Here is a 19,454-nt window from a genome sequence, read left to right on the forward strand (position 1 = left end):
CACCTATTGATGTGCATTTTCACTGTTCCAGTTTTAGGCTACTACAAATAAAGTGACTACAAACATTTGTGTGTGAATTTGTATGAACAAATGCTTTCATTTCCCTTGGGTGAATACTGAGACATGGAATACCTGAATATGGTGGATAGGTGTTGAACATTTTAAGAAACTGCTTAACTGTTTTCTAAAGTGGTTGTACTAACTCATGTTCCTCTAGCCATGTATAAAAGTTCCAATATTAGGTATGATCCATCTTTTAAATTTTAGCCATGCTGTGCAGTGATATTTTGTTATGGTTTCAATTTGTATTTTCCAATGAGTAACTTCTTTACCTGTGCTTAGGCCATATGTTTATATTTTTCCTGATCTTGTCTTTCATTTTCTTATGTGTCTTTCAAAGAGTAGGGCTTTTTTTTTTTCAATTTTGTCAATGTATTATTTTATGGATTGTGTTTTTTGGTATTGTACTTAAGTAATCTTTGTCTAACACAAAGTCACAAAGGTTTTCTGCTAGAAATTTTAGAGCTTGAGGTTTTACATTTAGTTTCATGTTATTTTTAAGTTAAAAAGTTGGAGTCCTGACTTCTAGTTCAAAAATGGCAGCGTAGAAGCAAGTGGACTTCACTCCTCACCTCCACTTGAGAAATATTGCTTAATAAATGTTTGCTGAATGAATATACAACTGCATGACAATACATCTAGTGAGGTATATTTCCATATTCTGAAAATAAACATAGCTTTTACTCCTGGAAAATCTGTACAGTGCACTAGTACTAAACAAATTGAGGGAAAACTTTAGGGAGAAAATCTGAACTCTTTTCTTGTTGATTTGCTCCATAATATATTTGCATGTCAACTCTAAATACTAAGTAAAGCTCTTTTCAGAATGGTGAGACATGGTTGCCATTGGTAGCTAATGACACTGGACAATACTAGCAACAGCATCTCTTCTCCCCTTCCCCATGACATAACAATATCTTCAGTGCTAGGAAAACTGGATAACTATATGCAGAAGAATGAAACTAGATTCCTATATCTGGAAATACGTAACACACTGCAAGCTAACTGCCTGAATTCCAAGATGGCGTTAAGTTAGTCCAACATCTAACATTTAGGAGGCACTCACTACCCCTCTGAGTTCTTCTACCTGGTATGGAGAAGAGGAAAAGAATGACACCAAAGGATATTATGAAAACTTTAACCATTATTCTAATATTTCCTCTCAATTACTCATAATCTTAAATTATAATAAGATTATTAAGCTTAGTTCTTATCATAAAAAACAATTTCATAAAAGTCATCTCATTTAAGGAAATTAAGCATATTTATCTATTTTATTTCTTCAGTCATTAGTTGAACAAACATTTACTATATCTATACTGTGCTAGGGATTCAGTGGTGTGTTAGACCAATTATTTTTCTTTACAGAGCCTACATTCTAGTGGAATTTATAAGCAAATATTTTGTAACTTTCATGTGCTCATTATTTTCTGCAGTAACGAACTTAAAAGTACTATTTTAAAATCCCAAGTTGTTGAAGGTTCTCAAAGTGACAAAGCTAGCTAAACACACTTCAAATAAAATATGGAATTATCTGCTTCTCTGTACTGTGTCATTGTTTTCCATAATGGGAGCTTCACAACCTTAGACATGTGATAAATAGATTATTATAAGAGTTTTGATACATTGGGATAATGAATGTTCTTACCTCAAAGAGTGGTAAATCATGGGATAAAAATTTTGGCAGATTTACATCAATGATAGATCTAAGCAGCAAAATTTCTTCATTTTCATTTGGATATTTCAGCTAAAAAAAAATACACTCATGATGATATCTGCATCTGCTAACAGCACCCACCCCTTTCGTGTTCACATACACACAAACCTACAGACTCTGTATTCAGTTTAAACAAATGCAGCTCTTCTTTCATTATATTGGATTGTTATGAATTTTAGAAACTGACATTTAAACTTGTTGCATTTTTTTTTACCAGTTTATAATAAAAATCCAGGTTAAACTAACTACCTTTTCACAGATATGCTAAGTAAAGAGGTATTAACATGAATTAAATATAGTTTGGCAGCTGCCATCCCTTATACTTGGTAGAGCTTGCTTGTACTCTACATGTATTCACGACTAGCAGTAGATTGGTCAAATGAAAATTATTAAAAGTGGGCAATCATTTTGAAAAGATGCATTTAAAGTTAAAACATATAAACATTCACTAATTTGCCCATATTTTGATGCCAAGGCCTTTTCTCTGAGTTTACAGTTAGGCACAATTTTTTTTTTCCAAAAGCATCAATAACACATCATCTATTCCATCTTGTTGTCTCCTCTTTTTGTTTTTTAAAGAGGCCAGTGCTCTTCAAAGATACTTGTAATACAATTTAAGTGTATCATCCTGATAAATTTTTACATTTTTCTTCAGTTTTATACACACTTCTTATCAACATCTTATTCAAAGTCAAAATTTTAGCATTTCATCTTTACTGAATCTTTCTTAAACATGAACTTAGTTTTCACAGGAAAAAAATTCCTTCTTTCTATGCTTATATATCATCAGTTTTTGCACCATGCAGTTAGATGACATAATAACAGTAATGTGTCCAAGTGGCTTCAAAAAGGTTCAAGAACAAGCAAACCAGCTCTGAGTAAGGAATGCAGCTCATCTGACAGAAGCCGAAGTGGAAGGGCAGAGCAGGGGATGCTGCCGGCTGCACGCCCAGAACGCCACGTGTTAGCAAGTTCCACAGACAGAGTGAAGACGGCTGGTCACGCGCTAAGTTAGTTTAATAAAGTGTGTTTAAGAAAACTCACATTCAATTCCAAAACATTTGTGGTGTGCCCAAAGTTTACTACAAATCTGGTTGAACTCTGAACTTGTTACTCATACCTATAATAATGTTCACATGAATTAACAAAAATTCAAACTCAGAATTATTTCTTCCAACTTTAATACATTATTCAACATCTCACTCCAAAGCTTCTCCTACCACCACGCATATAATTTTCCAGAACCCTGTCCCTTTCTCTAGAATCTCTCTGCCTAATAAATGCCATGTTCCCACTTAATTAGCTTCAGCCTTACAAAGTGTGTGATGCCTGGCAGTCAGAGTCAGTCTCTGACACTCGAGTTCCCCAATGACAGAGCATGTCCTGTTGATCTGGATTTTGTTTTTGGATCAGTCTAACTGCACATCAATTATGAAGTGTCAGAAGTCTCTTTTGTTCTTTGAGAGGCTGTTATTTTAAAGCAAATGCTTAAATTGTTTCTTGCTATAATAGAAACAAGCTTCAAAATATTCAGGCCAAAACATTCAACAATTCTGTATTAGCTTTGAAAAAGAATGACAGGATTCATTTGCAGGATTCATTTGCTGCATAACTTTAATAGCTCAATTCCATAGTCAAGATTTCAGTGATGACATACACTAGGACAATGCATTATCCTTCCCATTATCTGACCACAATCTAATCCTGACATGCCAACTTAATACAAACTGTTGCCTCTAGTCCCTTTTGTTTATTGCAACAAACAATGACTTGAAGTTATGTCAGGCTAATGTGAAATAGAATATCACCACTATATATCAGAATTCTTGATAACATTATTGCGGAAGATAAAAATGCATCCTATTGTTCTTAATCACATAGGATATAATTTAAAATCTGTATCTTCTACAAATCATGAATGTGAAAATTTTGCAAGCTCCAAGGTCACATTTTGCATTTTGCTATTAACTAAGACTATCTGATTTCATAAAGAACTAACGTACAGTTATATTTCATGGTTCTACAATATACTCTCAATGAAAAGTCAACCAAAGCTTAAAGTATTTGGGTTTTCATATATTACAGTTACAATTTAGACCATTTTGAAGGTAAACATCATACTGCAAATCTATTACTGCTAGTCCACAGTTGGCTGCAATTGTGTAATTATAATAAGTGACAATATTTAGAGTCTTTTGTGTATATTAATTATACTTATTTCATTTAATGCTATATTTGTTTATATGTTTATATAGACTGAGGACATTCGAAACATTTCGCAGGAGTAAGCAATTTTATTCCTTGGTAGTACCCCGTTAATGAAACAGAACTCAAATCACTAAGAATTACATGTGTAAGGTTTTACAAATCATTATAAAATTTCTTTTTTCATGTGTACAAGATAATACATTTTTGGTGTAATAATTGACTTTTTTCAATCAATTAATGAAACCAACAAGTTATTGGAACTCTGTGAAGACCCATTAGGCTGGAAATTTACAAATAGGAAATTTACAAGTAAGAAATATTGTGTTCTCTACCTTCAGATTCCCAGCAGCAGTAAGAACTGACTTCACGGCTCTCATTCCATAGTCGTAGTGATGTTGAGATGACAGCTGCTCTGAACACAAGCGATATGTAGCCACGATTTTTACAGACAGTGGCCGAGCAGTGACAAACCCACAGGAGTACAGGACTATTTCAGCAATCATGGCATAGTCAGGCACCATCATTGCTACTGTCCGAAAGAGAGCCTATGGGTAGGTAGAAAAGTTACTTTTAAAAGGATCATCATAAAATAAGCTAGGCATGGAAAGATAAATACCACGTTCTCACTAATATGCGGAAGCTAAAAAAGTTTGTCTCATAGAAGTAGAGAGTAAAATAGTGGTAACTAGAGGCTGGGAAAGGTGAGGTGGGGCAATAGGGAGAGGCTGGTTAACAAATGCAAAATTTCAGGTACATAAAAGAAATAAATTCCAGTGTACTGTAGCACTGTGGGGTGATTATAGTTAAAAATAATTTATTCTATATTTTTAAATAGCTAAAAGAGAAGAATTTGAATGTTTCCAACACAAATAAATGATAAATATTTGAGGTGATAGACACAGATACCCTGATTTGATCATTACACATTGTTTACATGCATCAAAATATCACTCTCTATTCAACAAATATATACAATTATTATATGTTAAGAATAATTTTAAAAGGCAAAAATGTATAAAGAGGTTAGGAAATTAAAATAAATAAAAAGACCATTGTAAAGATAATCATACTCTTTATTTCATAATGTTATGACTTTACACCTTTTCTACAATAGCATTAAATTTTAATGTTCATAGTCTATTAACAATAATGTATTGTATTCTTGAAATTTGCTAAGAGAGTAGATCTTGAGTGTTACCAACAGAAAGAAAACAGAAAAAGTATATATGTGAGGTGGTGGATAAGTTGATTGGCTTGATTAGGGGATTGTTACACAATGTATATGTATATCAAAACATCACATTGTTCACCTTAAATATGTATGACGTTTATTTGTCAATCATACTTCAATAAAAAAATCACTGACCTGGAAGTTTAAAAAGTAAACAAATAAATAGACAAATTCCTGGCTTCTGAAAATATAAAATAAATTTTAATGTTCAAATCATATAGATAAAAAGCAACTTAAAAAATAAATTTCCTGTTGTGTATATAATAAATATATCACTAGCTTTTTGTATCAATTCTTTTTCATCTAAGTGTTCAATTTCAATTACATTATATTCTTCATGGGAAGCAACATGTTACAGAACCTCAGACTCTCCCAGGATGTTCAAAAGTTGCGTTTCTCATCTGGGCTGCTGAGTGTCCCCATGTTGGGAGACCGGCTTCAAGCGAGGCTCTATAGGGATCTACTTAATTATATAATCTAGAGTTTACCAGATTATGTTAGTGTTAGATAAATTATCCATTTTGAGATATTTTTAACTTTTTTGAATCTGAAGTCACAATGTCAGTCTTTCAGCAAGCATAATAAAGGAAAGAAAACTGGAAATAAGTAAAAGATAATTATTATTAGAGATAAATCAATTTTATAAATTGTAAAGATAACTTTTTCTCATGATATTTAAAATACTGAGGTTATATGATGCTTTTGATGGTAAGTAAATAGAAAACAATATATTTTAAAAGAATAAATAAGAATTTAGGTATAGAATATTAGTATGTATGAGGACTCGCTTCAACAGCTCATGTATTAAAACATGACTTTCTTGTACAAAATATGGAAAACAGCAATATTCTAAGGGAAAATGAAGTTATTCTAGTGAATGACAATCATAGTCAGATAGTTCATAAATACATTCTGGGAATTAGTTGAATTGCCAAAAACTCAAGGTAGATAGAAAATAAGAACATCTTGCTTAAATGATCTATTATGACTCTTCTAAGTTGAGAACAATTCGAAGATTTGTATCAAGTAAGATCCTTCTAATGTGTTGTGTTAATTACTAGTTAGAGGCCATAGTGCTGCTATTTTATCAATAAGGTTACCATTAAAGAATGGAAGAATAAAATGTTTAAAAAATATAATTTGAGCAAATAACTTGAAATAAAAAGGCTAAGCAAGTGTTCTAACCACTATACACATGAGGGAAAAAAGAGCACGAGAATTGCTATACAGTTGGTATCTCTTTTAAAGGGTAGGTTCTCAACTACTACTTTTTTAAAGAATGAAAGAGAGAATGACTGAATTAACAAATCAGTCAGCCAGTCAACAGGGTTAGGGTGATAAAGTTTTTCTACAATAGCACAAATTACTACTAGTTTGAGGTCAACATCCAGGACTGTGGGTTGTAGGTTTCCCTTTGACCACCCTAGTTACTTCACAAATATCCTATTCACCTCTTAGCACTGTTAGCAATACGGTTGTGGAAAATGATGAAGCAGACATATTTCTGACTAGCAGAACAAAAAATAAAGTGAGGTAAAGAAGTGTCAAGGGGTATCATGATATTCCATTTATTAGGAGTCCTCCACCAATGATTGAACAATGATACTTAACACAATGAAAAACATCCTGATTGAAATATTTTTGAAGCCTAAACCAGTGATTCTCAAACAGGTTGTGCAGCATACAGATATAATGTGGTTCGATTTTGGATGTACCAGAAATAATTTGTTGGTAATAGCAGTAAGTTTGAAGATAATTTAGTGCTTTGTTAAAAAAAATTAAATTGGATTCTAGCTTAACCAGTGACATAGTTTGTTGAGTGTGAAAACAAAGAGGGTACAGATCCAGGTAACATGCCAAGACTTGAGTAAATTCCAGTGCATGTAATCCATGTGAACATAATCTTCATGTTTATCTCAGCAAAAATAAATGACCAAGAATAGCTGTTCTACTGCTTCTGCTCTACTGGTGGAAGGAGGGTGGTACATAAGGAAATGTGTATACTTCCTGGAGCATGCTTTCAAAGGACTACATATTGGTACAATAAAAAAAATTCAAGCAATAACTTTTTACCATTTACTTTTAAGAAACGGCAAATTGATTTTGTAAATATTTTGATCTGTTCAGGAACAAGCTGGATTTTAGCTGAATGAAATGGAGGATTTAGGATCTACTTTGTTTTTTTCCCCTCAATACTATTAGTGTTTCATCCTACATATACTCTGAAAAGCTATGCGTCACTTTATTGGCTTTGTGACATTAAGAGATCTAGAATGTGTCTATTTTACCGTGGCTTCTAACAAACTATTCTAAAATGATCATTGACTACTGATTCTTCAGAATAGTTTAAATCTAAAATACAGCTTCTCTAAAGTGAAGATGTATTTAAGAAATTGCTTTATTATGCAGATTTTGTCTAAATGTAACAGGATGTCAAAATGGGACTCTTTCTGTATGATATGATACATCAGTTACTAAAGTGAGCATGATCTTCTCAATATACAAAATCTACAAAGGAAATGTCTACAACCTTGAACCCTCTCATCTACTTGTAGATTACAAAATATTTGAGAGAGGAAGGAGTTGTGAAAATATTCCTTTTGAAGGGAGCTGTCGTTATGCTCTGAGTCCCCACAATCCTCCTCACTACACCCAAGTTCTGTGAGAGCTTGGTAGATATTCCTGCATTTCAGGAGATATGGACTGGTGCCTGACTCATGTCTGAAAAAGGATAGTGACGTGTGATAGCAGGATTAATACCCAGGATTTGTTGGGAAAAGGATTTATGAGCGGTACACAACAAAGAAGGGCCACACTGAAGCTCTGTAAGTGCTGCCCTACATATCTCCTGGCAGAATGAGAGCTCTCCAACAGTGAAGTTTACATGGAGTTGACCACAGAGATCCAGGCAGAGAGAAGGCAATGACAATTGGAGAAATAGAATCCATCACTCAAGCCTCAGGAATTACAAGTAGACTCCTCCTAATGGAAGAGTCCCTGAAGAACCCATGGACATGCACATGACAGGATTCAGCTATAAACCTCAGCCAAGTCCAGGGACTTCACCCAGAAGATCAGATCTGAACTGTACATATGTTTAGTGTTCACTGCTAGTTTAAAGGATGAGCATAAATTTGTCAGACACGAAAGAGGAGGCCTAGCAGAGCACTTGAGAGAGAGAAAATAGCATGTAGAAAGGTAAGGGACCTTCAGAGGCTAGTGAGGCCCAGTGTAACAGACAGAGGTAGGGAAATGGCAAGACAGATGCAACTGAGTCCCCATGCCAAAGCTCTTGTAGATTGTACTAAGAAATCTGAACTTTAGTCCATGGACAAAAAGGAGCCCAGCAGTTTTTTAAAGTTGAAGATTATATGATTAGATTTCTTTTGATAGATAACACTGGTAGCACTGTGACGGGGAATTCATTACAGTGAATTTCAATAGAGAAGAAACTGATGACAAGTGAACTATTGCAATAAGACACATGGGAGAAGACAGAAGGCAGGGAGCAGCAAGGTGTGGCAGGGGGACCAGGTCAGTGCAGCAGGGATTGTAGGAGTTGTGTGAAATGGAAACCCTGGGCTTGGTGACTGACTGAATCACCAGGTGAAGAAGAGGTAGTTTTTGAGACTGATTCCGAATACTGGTAATGATACTTTCTGGGCCCCATCAGGCTTTTATTATTTTTTAAGGAATATGTAACTCTTTCATTTCAGACTTGTTAGGTATTTGGTATTTCCATATATACCTGAAAACAGATGCTGTGTAGAAGCTTGAACCAAGAAGGCTGCACAATAGGAGAAGCTATCAGAATTGAGAATAGCTTTTGGCCTCATGCAGAAGGAAAATACATTATCCCCAAGAACTACCAGGTGAATATGTTAGCACTGTTTCAACCTGCACAGTAAATAAAACCGTGGAAAAGTCTGCAGAGGGCATTAACAAACTCAACCAATAATGGCTCCCAGCTTTCTGTAACAAGCTACTCACAGATTTTTGCTTTTCCTACCTTTGCAAATTTACATATTCAGATTGATCCTACCAAATAAAAGAATAACATAGTGAACAAATACAAGAACTGCAACAACAACAAAAAAGTCTTTCCAAAAGAAAATGCCAAATAAAACTTGTAAAATGTTTCTTAGATAGAAGAGGATTTACCGTTTTTCATTTGTTAATCATGCCTTCCTTCACTAAGGCAAAATCCTAAAACATAAGACTTAACATATAAAGGGGCATGAAATGGAAATACAAAAACATTTGGCAGCAATTAGTCATATCAAGTCTTTTTGGTGGAAAAGAAAAACTGCTCATTTAGTCTGGGAAGCTGTCAGTCTAAGCATGTGAAGTGTGGAAGTAATATAGGATCTAGTCAGGAGATTGGTTTTGGATCCACAATTACTATGGCATTATTCTTCAACATTGCTGTCTGTATATGTGCCATACATATGCAATTCATCAGAAAAGGATATAAAATGGTTAACCAAAATATGGGGAAAATGTCATGTTTTACTAATAATCAAAGAAAATGGTGTTTGTTTGTTTTTTAAAGTAAAGTCTGGTCAAGTCAAGAAAGTGTTTTGTTCTTTTTCATTAAAAAATTAACGCCGGGTGTCAATGAAAATTGAGAACTGATATGGGATGAAAATCATTTCAACCTGTCTTGGAGCACAATTTAGCAATAAATATCTTAGTCCCATGACTCCATCTAAAGAAGTATTTCAAAATAGAGAAATGCCTTTAGTAAAAACTACTCATTGTGATATTATTTATAATGCAGGAAAACTGAAAGCAAACTGAATGTCCAAAAGTAAGCTACAGTTCAGTAAATGTATTAATAGTTGGAATTATGCTTATAAAAACGGGAACATGCTCATGATATAATATTAACGTGAAAAAAACCCACCCAGCATACACAATAGTGCGTTTCCAGCATTGTAAAAAGGCATTTAAAAGTAGGGGGACACAATCTATAGTAAGCAGTAGAATGGGTACACCCTTAGCATTTTTCTATATTTTGTAATTTTTCAAAATTAGCACTATTTTAAAAATAAATATTTTGGGAACTGTTCCTGGTGTGGATATTTACTCTGTAAAGATACTCAGAGCTTTAAAAATTCTTTTCTAAAACAATTTTTTAAAACATTATAACTAAAACAAAATATTTTACATAAACTCAAGGATAGCATATTCTTTCTTTTCACATACACACAGACACACACACACACACACACATACTTTTAAAATATTTCCTTTTTTTTTTTTTAAGAGACAAGGTCTCACTATGCCCAGGCTGGTCTCAAACACCTGAGTTCAAGTGATCCTCCCACCACCTCAGCCTCCCAAAGTGCTAGGATTACAGGCGTTAGCCACCACGCCTAGCTCTTTTCATATATTAACTTTGTAAATTATAGAGAAGAAACAGATTATATAATAACTCCTCCCATACCTTCAGGTTATCTGGCAGTTCTGATCGCCCAGCATACCCAGGATTCATTGTTATAAAGACAGCACATGTGGGGTCAAGTTTTAGTTCAGTTCCTTCAAACATCAGTATATCAGCACCTGCATTAATACCTGTAGGTAACCGGGAATGAAATGACTTAGTAATACCACATATAAACGTGAGCTGTGCCATTCATTACCTCTCATATTTCTTTTATTTTCACATAATGCAAAGACAAACTAGTCCATTACCTCTTTGGATAGTAAGGATTTGTTGAGCAACCACAGAGAGCACTTCCAAATCAATTCTGTTAAACTCATCAAAGCAAGCCCAGGCTCCACAAGATAACAGTCCCTATGAGAAAAGAGTAATGAAAATTTTTGACTTTATCTGATTCAATATTGCATTGAAATGTTGTATTTTTACCTGATCTTTTCAAGGATTTAATATCCTGTCAAGGAAATTGCTTATTCACCTTTATCTTTAAAGACAGCTGATTTTTTCATTACCAATTCATTATTCCACATGAATAAAAGAGTTTGATCAACTGGAAAATTTTCCAATTAACATTTTTCTCTTTTCTGCATTTTTTTTTTTTAGCATTTAGACATACACCTATAATCTCAAAGCCTTTCCTGCTTTTTATTTACAAGTCAATTTTACTTGCTTACTCCACATTGATTTTATAGCATAGGTTATAATAACCATCTAAATAAGATGACTTCTGTTGCCAATGAGACTGCCTTGTGGTTTGAGCACCTTAATAGCAACTACCACTGTTTAAGGCCCTGGTTTGCGGTCCTAACCCACAGCTACCTCACAGATATGTGCCATTTGATCATAAGGAAAAACTGGAAAATCAAGCATGAGTAGTTTCATCTGAATTCAGATTTACTTTTAAAAACATCAAACAATTCAACAAATATGTACTGAACATACATTTATAGATTGTGTGTGTGCATGCAAGCACACACATGCATGTGTTACATCGAGTACACTGTATGTGCCAACCGTAACTCATAGCACTTTGTATGCATATTTTACGCAAGGACACTAAGGCTATACCATATGAGATGTTAAATAATTAGCACAAAGCCACACAGATTATTGCAGTTGACCTTGGATTTTTACACATTTCATTCTTCTGAACCACACTAGATTGTACACAAACTCTATGCACGTCAAAGAATAGTACATTCTCATTAGCTGGAGAAGACCCTATAAATGACTTTGACCTCTAATGCATGACGACAAATCACAGAGAACAGAATGCTTTGGAAGTCATATTCAAGCAGTTATATAAATTTTGAGATTCTTGATAATAAAAATCATGTCTAATTTTCTACCCCCCATTATTCAGCACAATCCCTACACAAAGAAGCTATTTACAAATACTAATAAGCAGATTTAATACTATTAAGTTTATGACTCTAAATAAAAGAATGAAGATGGTCATTACATAGATTCCAAAACTGAGCAATATATACCAGACATTTCTTTAGACATTTAATAATGTAATGGCTATTCAAATTGCATGTAGAATTTTTTAGTTTTGTTATTTTTTCTTTTATTTATATATTTTTATTTGTACAAATTTATGGAGTATGTGTGCAATTTTGTTACATGCATAGGTTGCATAGTGGCTGAGTCACTATGCAATTTGGTATCCCTTACTTGAATAACATACACTGGTATCATACCATTTTGGTATCCATACCATTTCATGGTATCCATCACCTGCAGAACATACATTGCCCCTATTAAGTAATCTCTCATCACACCCCTCTCCCACCTTTGCACCCTTCCATTTCTATCATTCTACTCTCTACAGCTGTGTGTACAGATTTCTTAGCACCCATTTATGAGTGAGAACATGGGATATTTGACTTTCTGTGCCTGGCTTGTTTCATTTAAGATAATGACCTCTAGTTCCATCCATGTTGCCACAAAAGACATGATTTCATTCTTTTTTATGGCTGAATAGTATTTCATTGTATAGATATACCCCATTTTCTTTATCCATTTCTCCACTGATGGACACTTAGGTTGATTCCATATCTTTGCTATTGGGAATAGTGCTCATTTCAACAAGGTTGTAAATCATTACAGAGACTGAATTAAAATGTTAATTGGTCATTTAAATGTTTTCATATTTTATTAATTATAATTTTGAGCTTTTAAAAGTTCTAATTCTAATTGTTCCAGTATCACAAATAGAGAGTAATTAAACTCCAGATTGGTCAGATTCCAGCCAGGAACAGTTTACTGCATGGGTTAGGGTTGGTATATTCTATTTTGCTAGTTTATCTTTTTTAATGTTAACTTTTTCTGGAGAAAATTTGGAAACATAAACATTCCAGAATCTTTAAAATGTGCTTTGCATGTACATGGACACGAAGAAAAGAACAATGGACACTGGGGCCTATTTGAGGGTGGAGGGTGGGAGGAGAGTGAGGATTGAAAAACTACCTATTGGCTATTATGTTGATTATCTGGGTGACAAAATTATCTGTACACCAGATAAACTCTCGCAACACACAATCTACCCATGTAACAAACCTGCACCTGTACCCCTGGAACCTAAAATAAAAATTGGAAATAAAAATAAAATGTGCTTTGAAAAATTACAGAAAAACATAAATAAATATAAAATTTCAAATGGATAATTTTGTGTTCAGTTGTGTCACCTAACATTTTAAGGAATAACAGGCTATAGCCACAAGCTGCTAAAATGATCAGATGTTTATAGGTTTATAGGCAGGGACTTGGTATCTCTAATTCTACCTTTTGAAGCTCATGGACCAACAAGAATAAGAATCTAACTTAGAATAAAAAAAAGTAATACACTGATTTGATCTTTAGAAATTATTAAATTATCACATGTAACCTGAAAATATGTACGTCTATAATGTATAAATAAAAATAAATTTTTAAAAATAAAAACAAATAATAAACTTAAGATTTCAAGTTCACTGAAATGATTGATTAGAATATGTCTAGAAAAGTAAATTACTGACTCAAAATAACTTCTCAATAGCAAGACCTGCAGGTTAAAGATGTCTTTAGAATCCCACGACCTTTACACGACACAATCGTTCTCAAACTCTTATCTGCTCCAATGTATTTAAGGGACACCACTTAATCCAACCAGTAATAATGACTTGTTACAGTAGGCACTGGAGAGGGAAGTAGAGATTCTCTGCAAATAGGGTTTTGCTATAACCTTATTTCCTTTAAGAATTATTGAGATAGTGCTTCAATTTTTACTTTTACTTAAGCTACAGTAAATCTTTTACTTGTATTCAATTATGTTGCATCATAAATAACCATCTCTGATCAGTTATCCTGTTGTAAAGAAATGAGGAATTAATTCAAACCTTAAAGAATTTTCCCAAAGCCAAATAATCCAACCCATCAGAGCAGTTGAAAACAACACATTGTTTGGCTACAGCTTTTGCCAAATCTTTGGTAGTTTCAGTCTTCCCAGTGCCAGCTGGACCCTCAGGTGCTCCTCCAAGGTGCAAATGAAGGGCTCCAAATAAGGTTCTGAAATACATGAAATAGACATTCTTTGTAGAATAATGTGATTTTCTCCACTCACATGCCAAGAAGAGAAAAAGGTTAAATTGAGAACCAAACCTCCAACTTCCTCTTTGATAATTTCTTCCTTCCCAGTAACCTCTGAAAATCTCTGATAGTTCATTACTTTTTCTGTTATTATATTTTATTTCTGAATAGCTATATATATGCCACATTGAGAACAAATTCACTTTTGAAATTTAATGTTGATTTCTGGCCAATATGAAGAATTCAGCTGACCTTGAATCCCCTAATTCCCCAACTATAAGGATATGGAAATGTTACAGAAAAGAAAACAAATAATAATTTAAAATACATGGCCATTTTTGAAAGAATGAAAAGAAAATTACCAATGAAGAGGGAATGCAAAGCCAGGGAATTAGACACTAAAAGATTGTTTCGGGATCAGTATATAAATAAATGAGTATATTTATGCTCAGATAGAAACAGAAAATAAAACCTCAGAAGTGAGCAATGTGGGGAGCTGGAATGGATCCACCTATATATATCCAGAAGTCTTGAAAGGCTGTCTTGTCTCTAAATGGAAACTAAAATCACTCCAGCAACCTACTGGAGAGAGACAAAGAAGAGTCAATTATGGAAGAGACAAGGAAGCCTACCCTTCACACGGGGCCTGATGAAAAGCTTGCATCATTCGTGCAGGGAAAAAGAGGTCCAAATTTCTACTAGTCATGGGCACATTAATCCAAAATGATAAATCAACATTTTGTTCTGAAACAGAAAAAACTCTAGAGTCCTCCTCAGAGATAAATATGAAACTACTCTTTATGGACACCTCCACAGGTGACAACAAGCAAGACTGCATGGGGAAACAATCACTACTAAAATGAGCTCACAGTTCAAACAGGAGAGAGAGATCAGAGTTAGGAGTCAGACTTGCTGAGGCAAAAGCAGATGGACAAAGAGTGTTATTATATAAATGGCGTCCTACTCTCTATGGTATCCTGGTGGTCTATTAAATGAGATTTTAAATATAAAGCAATAGACACCAAAAAATTGTGAGAGAAAAACAGAAGCCAATTTTAGAAATGAGACAATTTGAAAGTCTAGCAATAAAAATATAATTTAAAAACTCAGTGAACAAGTTAAATAGCAGAATAAACATAAGGAAACAGAAAATTATGCACTGAAAATTACTCAAAGAGATACAGAGACTGAATGTAAGAAAAGTTAAGAGACATAGAAGGAAGAAAATGGGGAAGAAGCAAAATTTAAACAGCAATGGCTGATAATTTTTCAGAATTCAAGAAAAACATGAATGGAAAAAGGCCCAAATAGGATAAATAAAAACTAATCTACATCTAGTAACTTTACAGTGAACATCAACAATAAAGAGAAATCTTAAAAACTATAACAGAGAAAAGAAAATTACCTACAAAAGAATAAGAACAACAGGGACTTACCAGCAGTAGCAATGGATGCCAGGAGTTTTAAGGGCTGAGGGAAAATTACTGTTCATCTACACTTCCATACCTAGCTAATCTGTCATTTAATAATTGAGCAAAGACACACAAAGAAGCATTTTTAGACAAAGACTGATAGAGCTCATTACTTGCAGAGCCTTCCTGGAACGATTACTAGAAGACATTGCCTAGTAAGGGGAAGAAAATTCAACCAAAAGTAAGGCAAAGCAAGAAGCACTGGTGAGTAAAGAAAATGATAAAAATTTTTGGTAATCCTGTATATTAATAGTAAAAAATATGTAACACTCTATTTAATAGGGTTCTTTCTTGGAATTTTGACTAAAGCCCCAAGCTGAGAACAATAAATACCAGCTCATCTTATCTTATAGATGATGAAGTTGGTTTGGAACATTAGCTATCATCAGGGCATATAAAAATTAGATAAGAAGACTATAAGTGAGTGATCAGGAGTGAGGACTTCTTTGGAAAGAATCATTGGTGGGTTGTGTTTTTTACCTCTCTCTGTATGGTGGAAGAAAGAGCAGCACTTTTCCCTCTCCCAAGCTAACTGAGGGGCCTTTGAGACTGCTCAGAAAGCTTGACACACCCTCTGCCCTCTGGATTTTCTAGAGCACAGAAACTGAGTGCTGACTCACAACCGAAAACATTTCAAGCTGAAAAGATGCCTGGAGCTTCTCCTGATGGCAGAATGGGAGAAAAAAACAGAGAGATGTGTTCCCACTGCTGGCAAAACAAATATGTGTCTATCACCTGGCCAGGTCCAGATCCCGAGAGCCAGATTTGAGTCACACTGAATGGGACCCTATGCAGAAGGCCATCTGAAACAGGAGAAAATCCCCAAAAGAGGGTCTGTGTGTGGTGAGCCTCAGAGGCTGAAGCAAAAGCCACCTGCGGCCAGCCCAAGAAGGCATTTTCCACAGGTGGGAGAATTCAGTCACTGGACGGGCTTTAAGGAACCCGCATAAACATCCCTTGGAAGATCTGGCACATCTGGGCTTATGCCATCACCAAGACATCACTATACAGCCAAGAGATAGTTGTCATACCAGACACTTGTCACATATAAACCTACTTCTTTCTGTTTTCTCCCCTTCAACCTCCAATACTGGGGGAAGCAAAAGATAAGCTATTGAGGGATGAAATCAAGGATAGGGATAAAAATAGCTAAAAATTGACCACATCTGTTTTCCAAATTCAGGCTCTCAGCCTGAGGCAGGCTTGAGCTGAGGGAGAAGGAAGCTTTAAATTGGATGGGAGCTATTATTAATTTTGATATTAGATGTAAGTGGACTTTTATTATTTTAAAAAATGACACTTATAATTAATATTTTAGAGTGACCAGAAAAGCTAGGGAATCTACCCTAGATTTCATTCAGGAATGAGAAAAATTTATTTAATAGAGCAACTTTAAAAAACAGTAATAAGAAAGAATAAAATTGCTTTCTGCTTGCATCCTAAAACTGGTTTATTCAATAAACTAGTTAAAATGACTAATTTTCTGGAAAGAAATTTAAAAACAAAGTTTAATTTAGTATTTGGAATATAAGAGATAGGAACCTGGAGTTAAAATAGTTAAAGACATTTTATTACTCAGAAAGAGAATAGAGATATTTATTAACTTTAGGCTTTATTAAGCAAAATAGGCATTCTTTTACTAAATGTAAGATAACCTTTAAGAGAATAGAAACAGCATCCTATATCATAGCCCATATCATATCCCATGTTATATCCATATCAAATGAGATAAATGAATAAAGAAAACTCAATCGCTTAAAAGATAGGACATGAGAAAAACAAAGCAAAATAAAATGTTAAACTTGGAGCATATAAAGCACAAAATAAGATGATTTAAATAAGTCCAAATAGTTTATGAACCACATTAAATGTAAATGTGTTATACTTGCTAGTCAAAGAATACAGAGCCAGCCCCTCTTCATTTTCATATAAAGCACAAAATAAGATTATTTAAATGAGTCTAAATAGTTTATGAATCACATTAAATGTAAGGGTGTTATACTTGCTAGTCAAAGAATACAGAGCCAGCCCCTCTTCATTTTCATTTGGCTAAATCTTCTTATCCTTCAATATTAGATCTCCTAATATAAGATCTCCATCCAGATGTTTTTGTTGTTGTTTTTTGTTTTTGTTTTGAGACGGAGTCTCGCTCTGTCGTCCAGGCTGGAGTGCAGTGGCACAATCTTGGCTCACTGAAACCCTCCGCCTCCCGGGTTCAAGCGATTCTCCTGCCTCAGCCTCCTGAGTAGCTGGGATTACAGGTGCCCACCACCATGCCCAGCAAGTTTTTGTATTTTTAGTAGAAACGGGGTTTCACCACGTTGGTCAGGCTGGTCTCAATCTCCTGACCTCGTGATCTGCCCACCTTGGCTTCTCAAAGTGCTGAGATTACAGGCGTGAGCCACCGTGCCCAGCCCCAGATCTTTTATTAACAATTTCCTTCTCAGAGCATTCCCCCATGAACTTCCATTCCCCTCTGGATTAATATATCTGTAGCACCTAATGTTTACCTCTAATATTTCACTCAGTACACTGTATTGTAATTGTTTTTTAAACTGCCTTTCCCATCTGACAGAAAAATGTTTAAATACAGAAACTCTATATCTTTTCTCTATCAAGAACACTACTAAAGTATGTGATATATAGCAGCTAATCAAAAATGCTTCTTGGATTGATAGATGAAATTTAAGAATTATTTTTTCTCACAGTTACTTGGTAGATATACACATGTAATGTTAACTGTAAAGGGATTCCTATATTGTAAAATCTATAAAGACTTCAACTGGGTAGAGGGTACAGCTGTAAGCAATTGCACTAGTGTTAGATTCTGTATAGGTTCTTCAAGTAATTGGGCCTGCCCCTGTGCCATACAATTGGCATGATATCAAAGAAGATTCCAGTACAACTGCATTGTTCTTGGCCTTAATTCTGAACCACTTGCCCTGATTCATTTGATGCTCCATAAATAATAGTCCTACCAGGCCAATGAGGAAGACTCATACATTAAGCACTATCCTCTATCTGAAAAACATCACTTTATTTATTTTATTTATTTTTTGAGACAGAGCCTTGCTCTGTCACCCAGGCTGGAGTGCGGTGGTGAAATCTTGGCTCACTGCAACCTCTGCCTCCTGAGCTCAAGTGATTCTCCTGTCTCAGCCACCCAAATAGGTGGGATTACAGGCATGCACCACCATGCCCTACTAATTTTTGTATTTTTAGTAGAGACAGGGTTTCACTATGTTGGCTAGGTTGGTCTCAAACTCCTAACCTCAGGTGATCCGCCTGCCTCGGTCTCCCAAAGTGCTGGGATTCCAGGCATAAGCCACCATACCTGGCCAAAACATTTACAATTCTAATCACTCTCTAGGAAACAATAAAATTTAAAACTGCTTTTCAGTTTGTGGATATTCAATACATTTTATTAAATGTCTGCTTTATGCCAGGAAACGAGTTGGTGCTGGTGGGAGAGAGAAAAATAAGGCACAATCTTTGTCCATGAAAAGACTACAGTAAAGAATATCAGATATATCAAATATATTTTCAATCCATTATGATGAGTGCTATGACAGAAGAAGATACATGGTGTGATGAGAATCACTGAGGAGAGATTCGTAATGTAGGGAATGTCAGAGAGAAAGGCTACCTGTAAAAGGTGATGTTCCAAAGGATTAAGTAGGAGTTAGTTGTATTTATTGAGGAACAAAAGAAAGGGAGAGAACTTGCCAGGGAAACAAGAGACTGTGTGCACAG

The 19,454-nt window shown here is 34.7% G+C and overlaps 1 protein-coding gene across 1 annotated transcript in view; it reads right to left on the reverse strand.

The window, feature by feature from the left end:
• The window catches only part of DNAH7 (dynein axonemal heavy chain 7), a 336,427-nt gene that overhangs the window by 161,880 nt on the left and 155,093 nt on the right, over positions 1 to 19,454 (reverse strand). Inside the window, exons 25-29 of the mRNA XM_024243333.2 lie at positions 14,040 to 14,208; positions 10,914 to 11,016; positions 10,666 to 10,793; positions 4,318 to 4,530; positions 1,709 to 1,807 (exon numbers count right to left, since the gene is read on the reverse strand). Of these exons, the coding sequence (XP_024099101.2) occupies positions 1,709 to 1,807; positions 4,318 to 4,530; positions 10,666 to 10,793; positions 10,914 to 11,016; positions 14,040 to 14,208 (712 nt within the window). The remainder of the gene's footprint in view (positions 1 to 1,708; positions 1,808 to 4,317; positions 4,531 to 10,665; positions 10,794 to 10,913; positions 11,017 to 14,039; positions 14,209 to 19,454) is intronic.

This window comes from Pongo abelii, chromosome 11, assembly GCF_028885655.2.
Source record: "Pongo abelii isolate AG06213 chromosome 11, NHGRI_mPonAbe1-v2.0_pri, whole genome shotgun sequence".
Classification (NCBI taxonomy): domain Eukaryota; kingdom Metazoa; phylum Chordata; class Mammalia; order Primates; family Hominidae; genus Pongo; species Pongo abelii.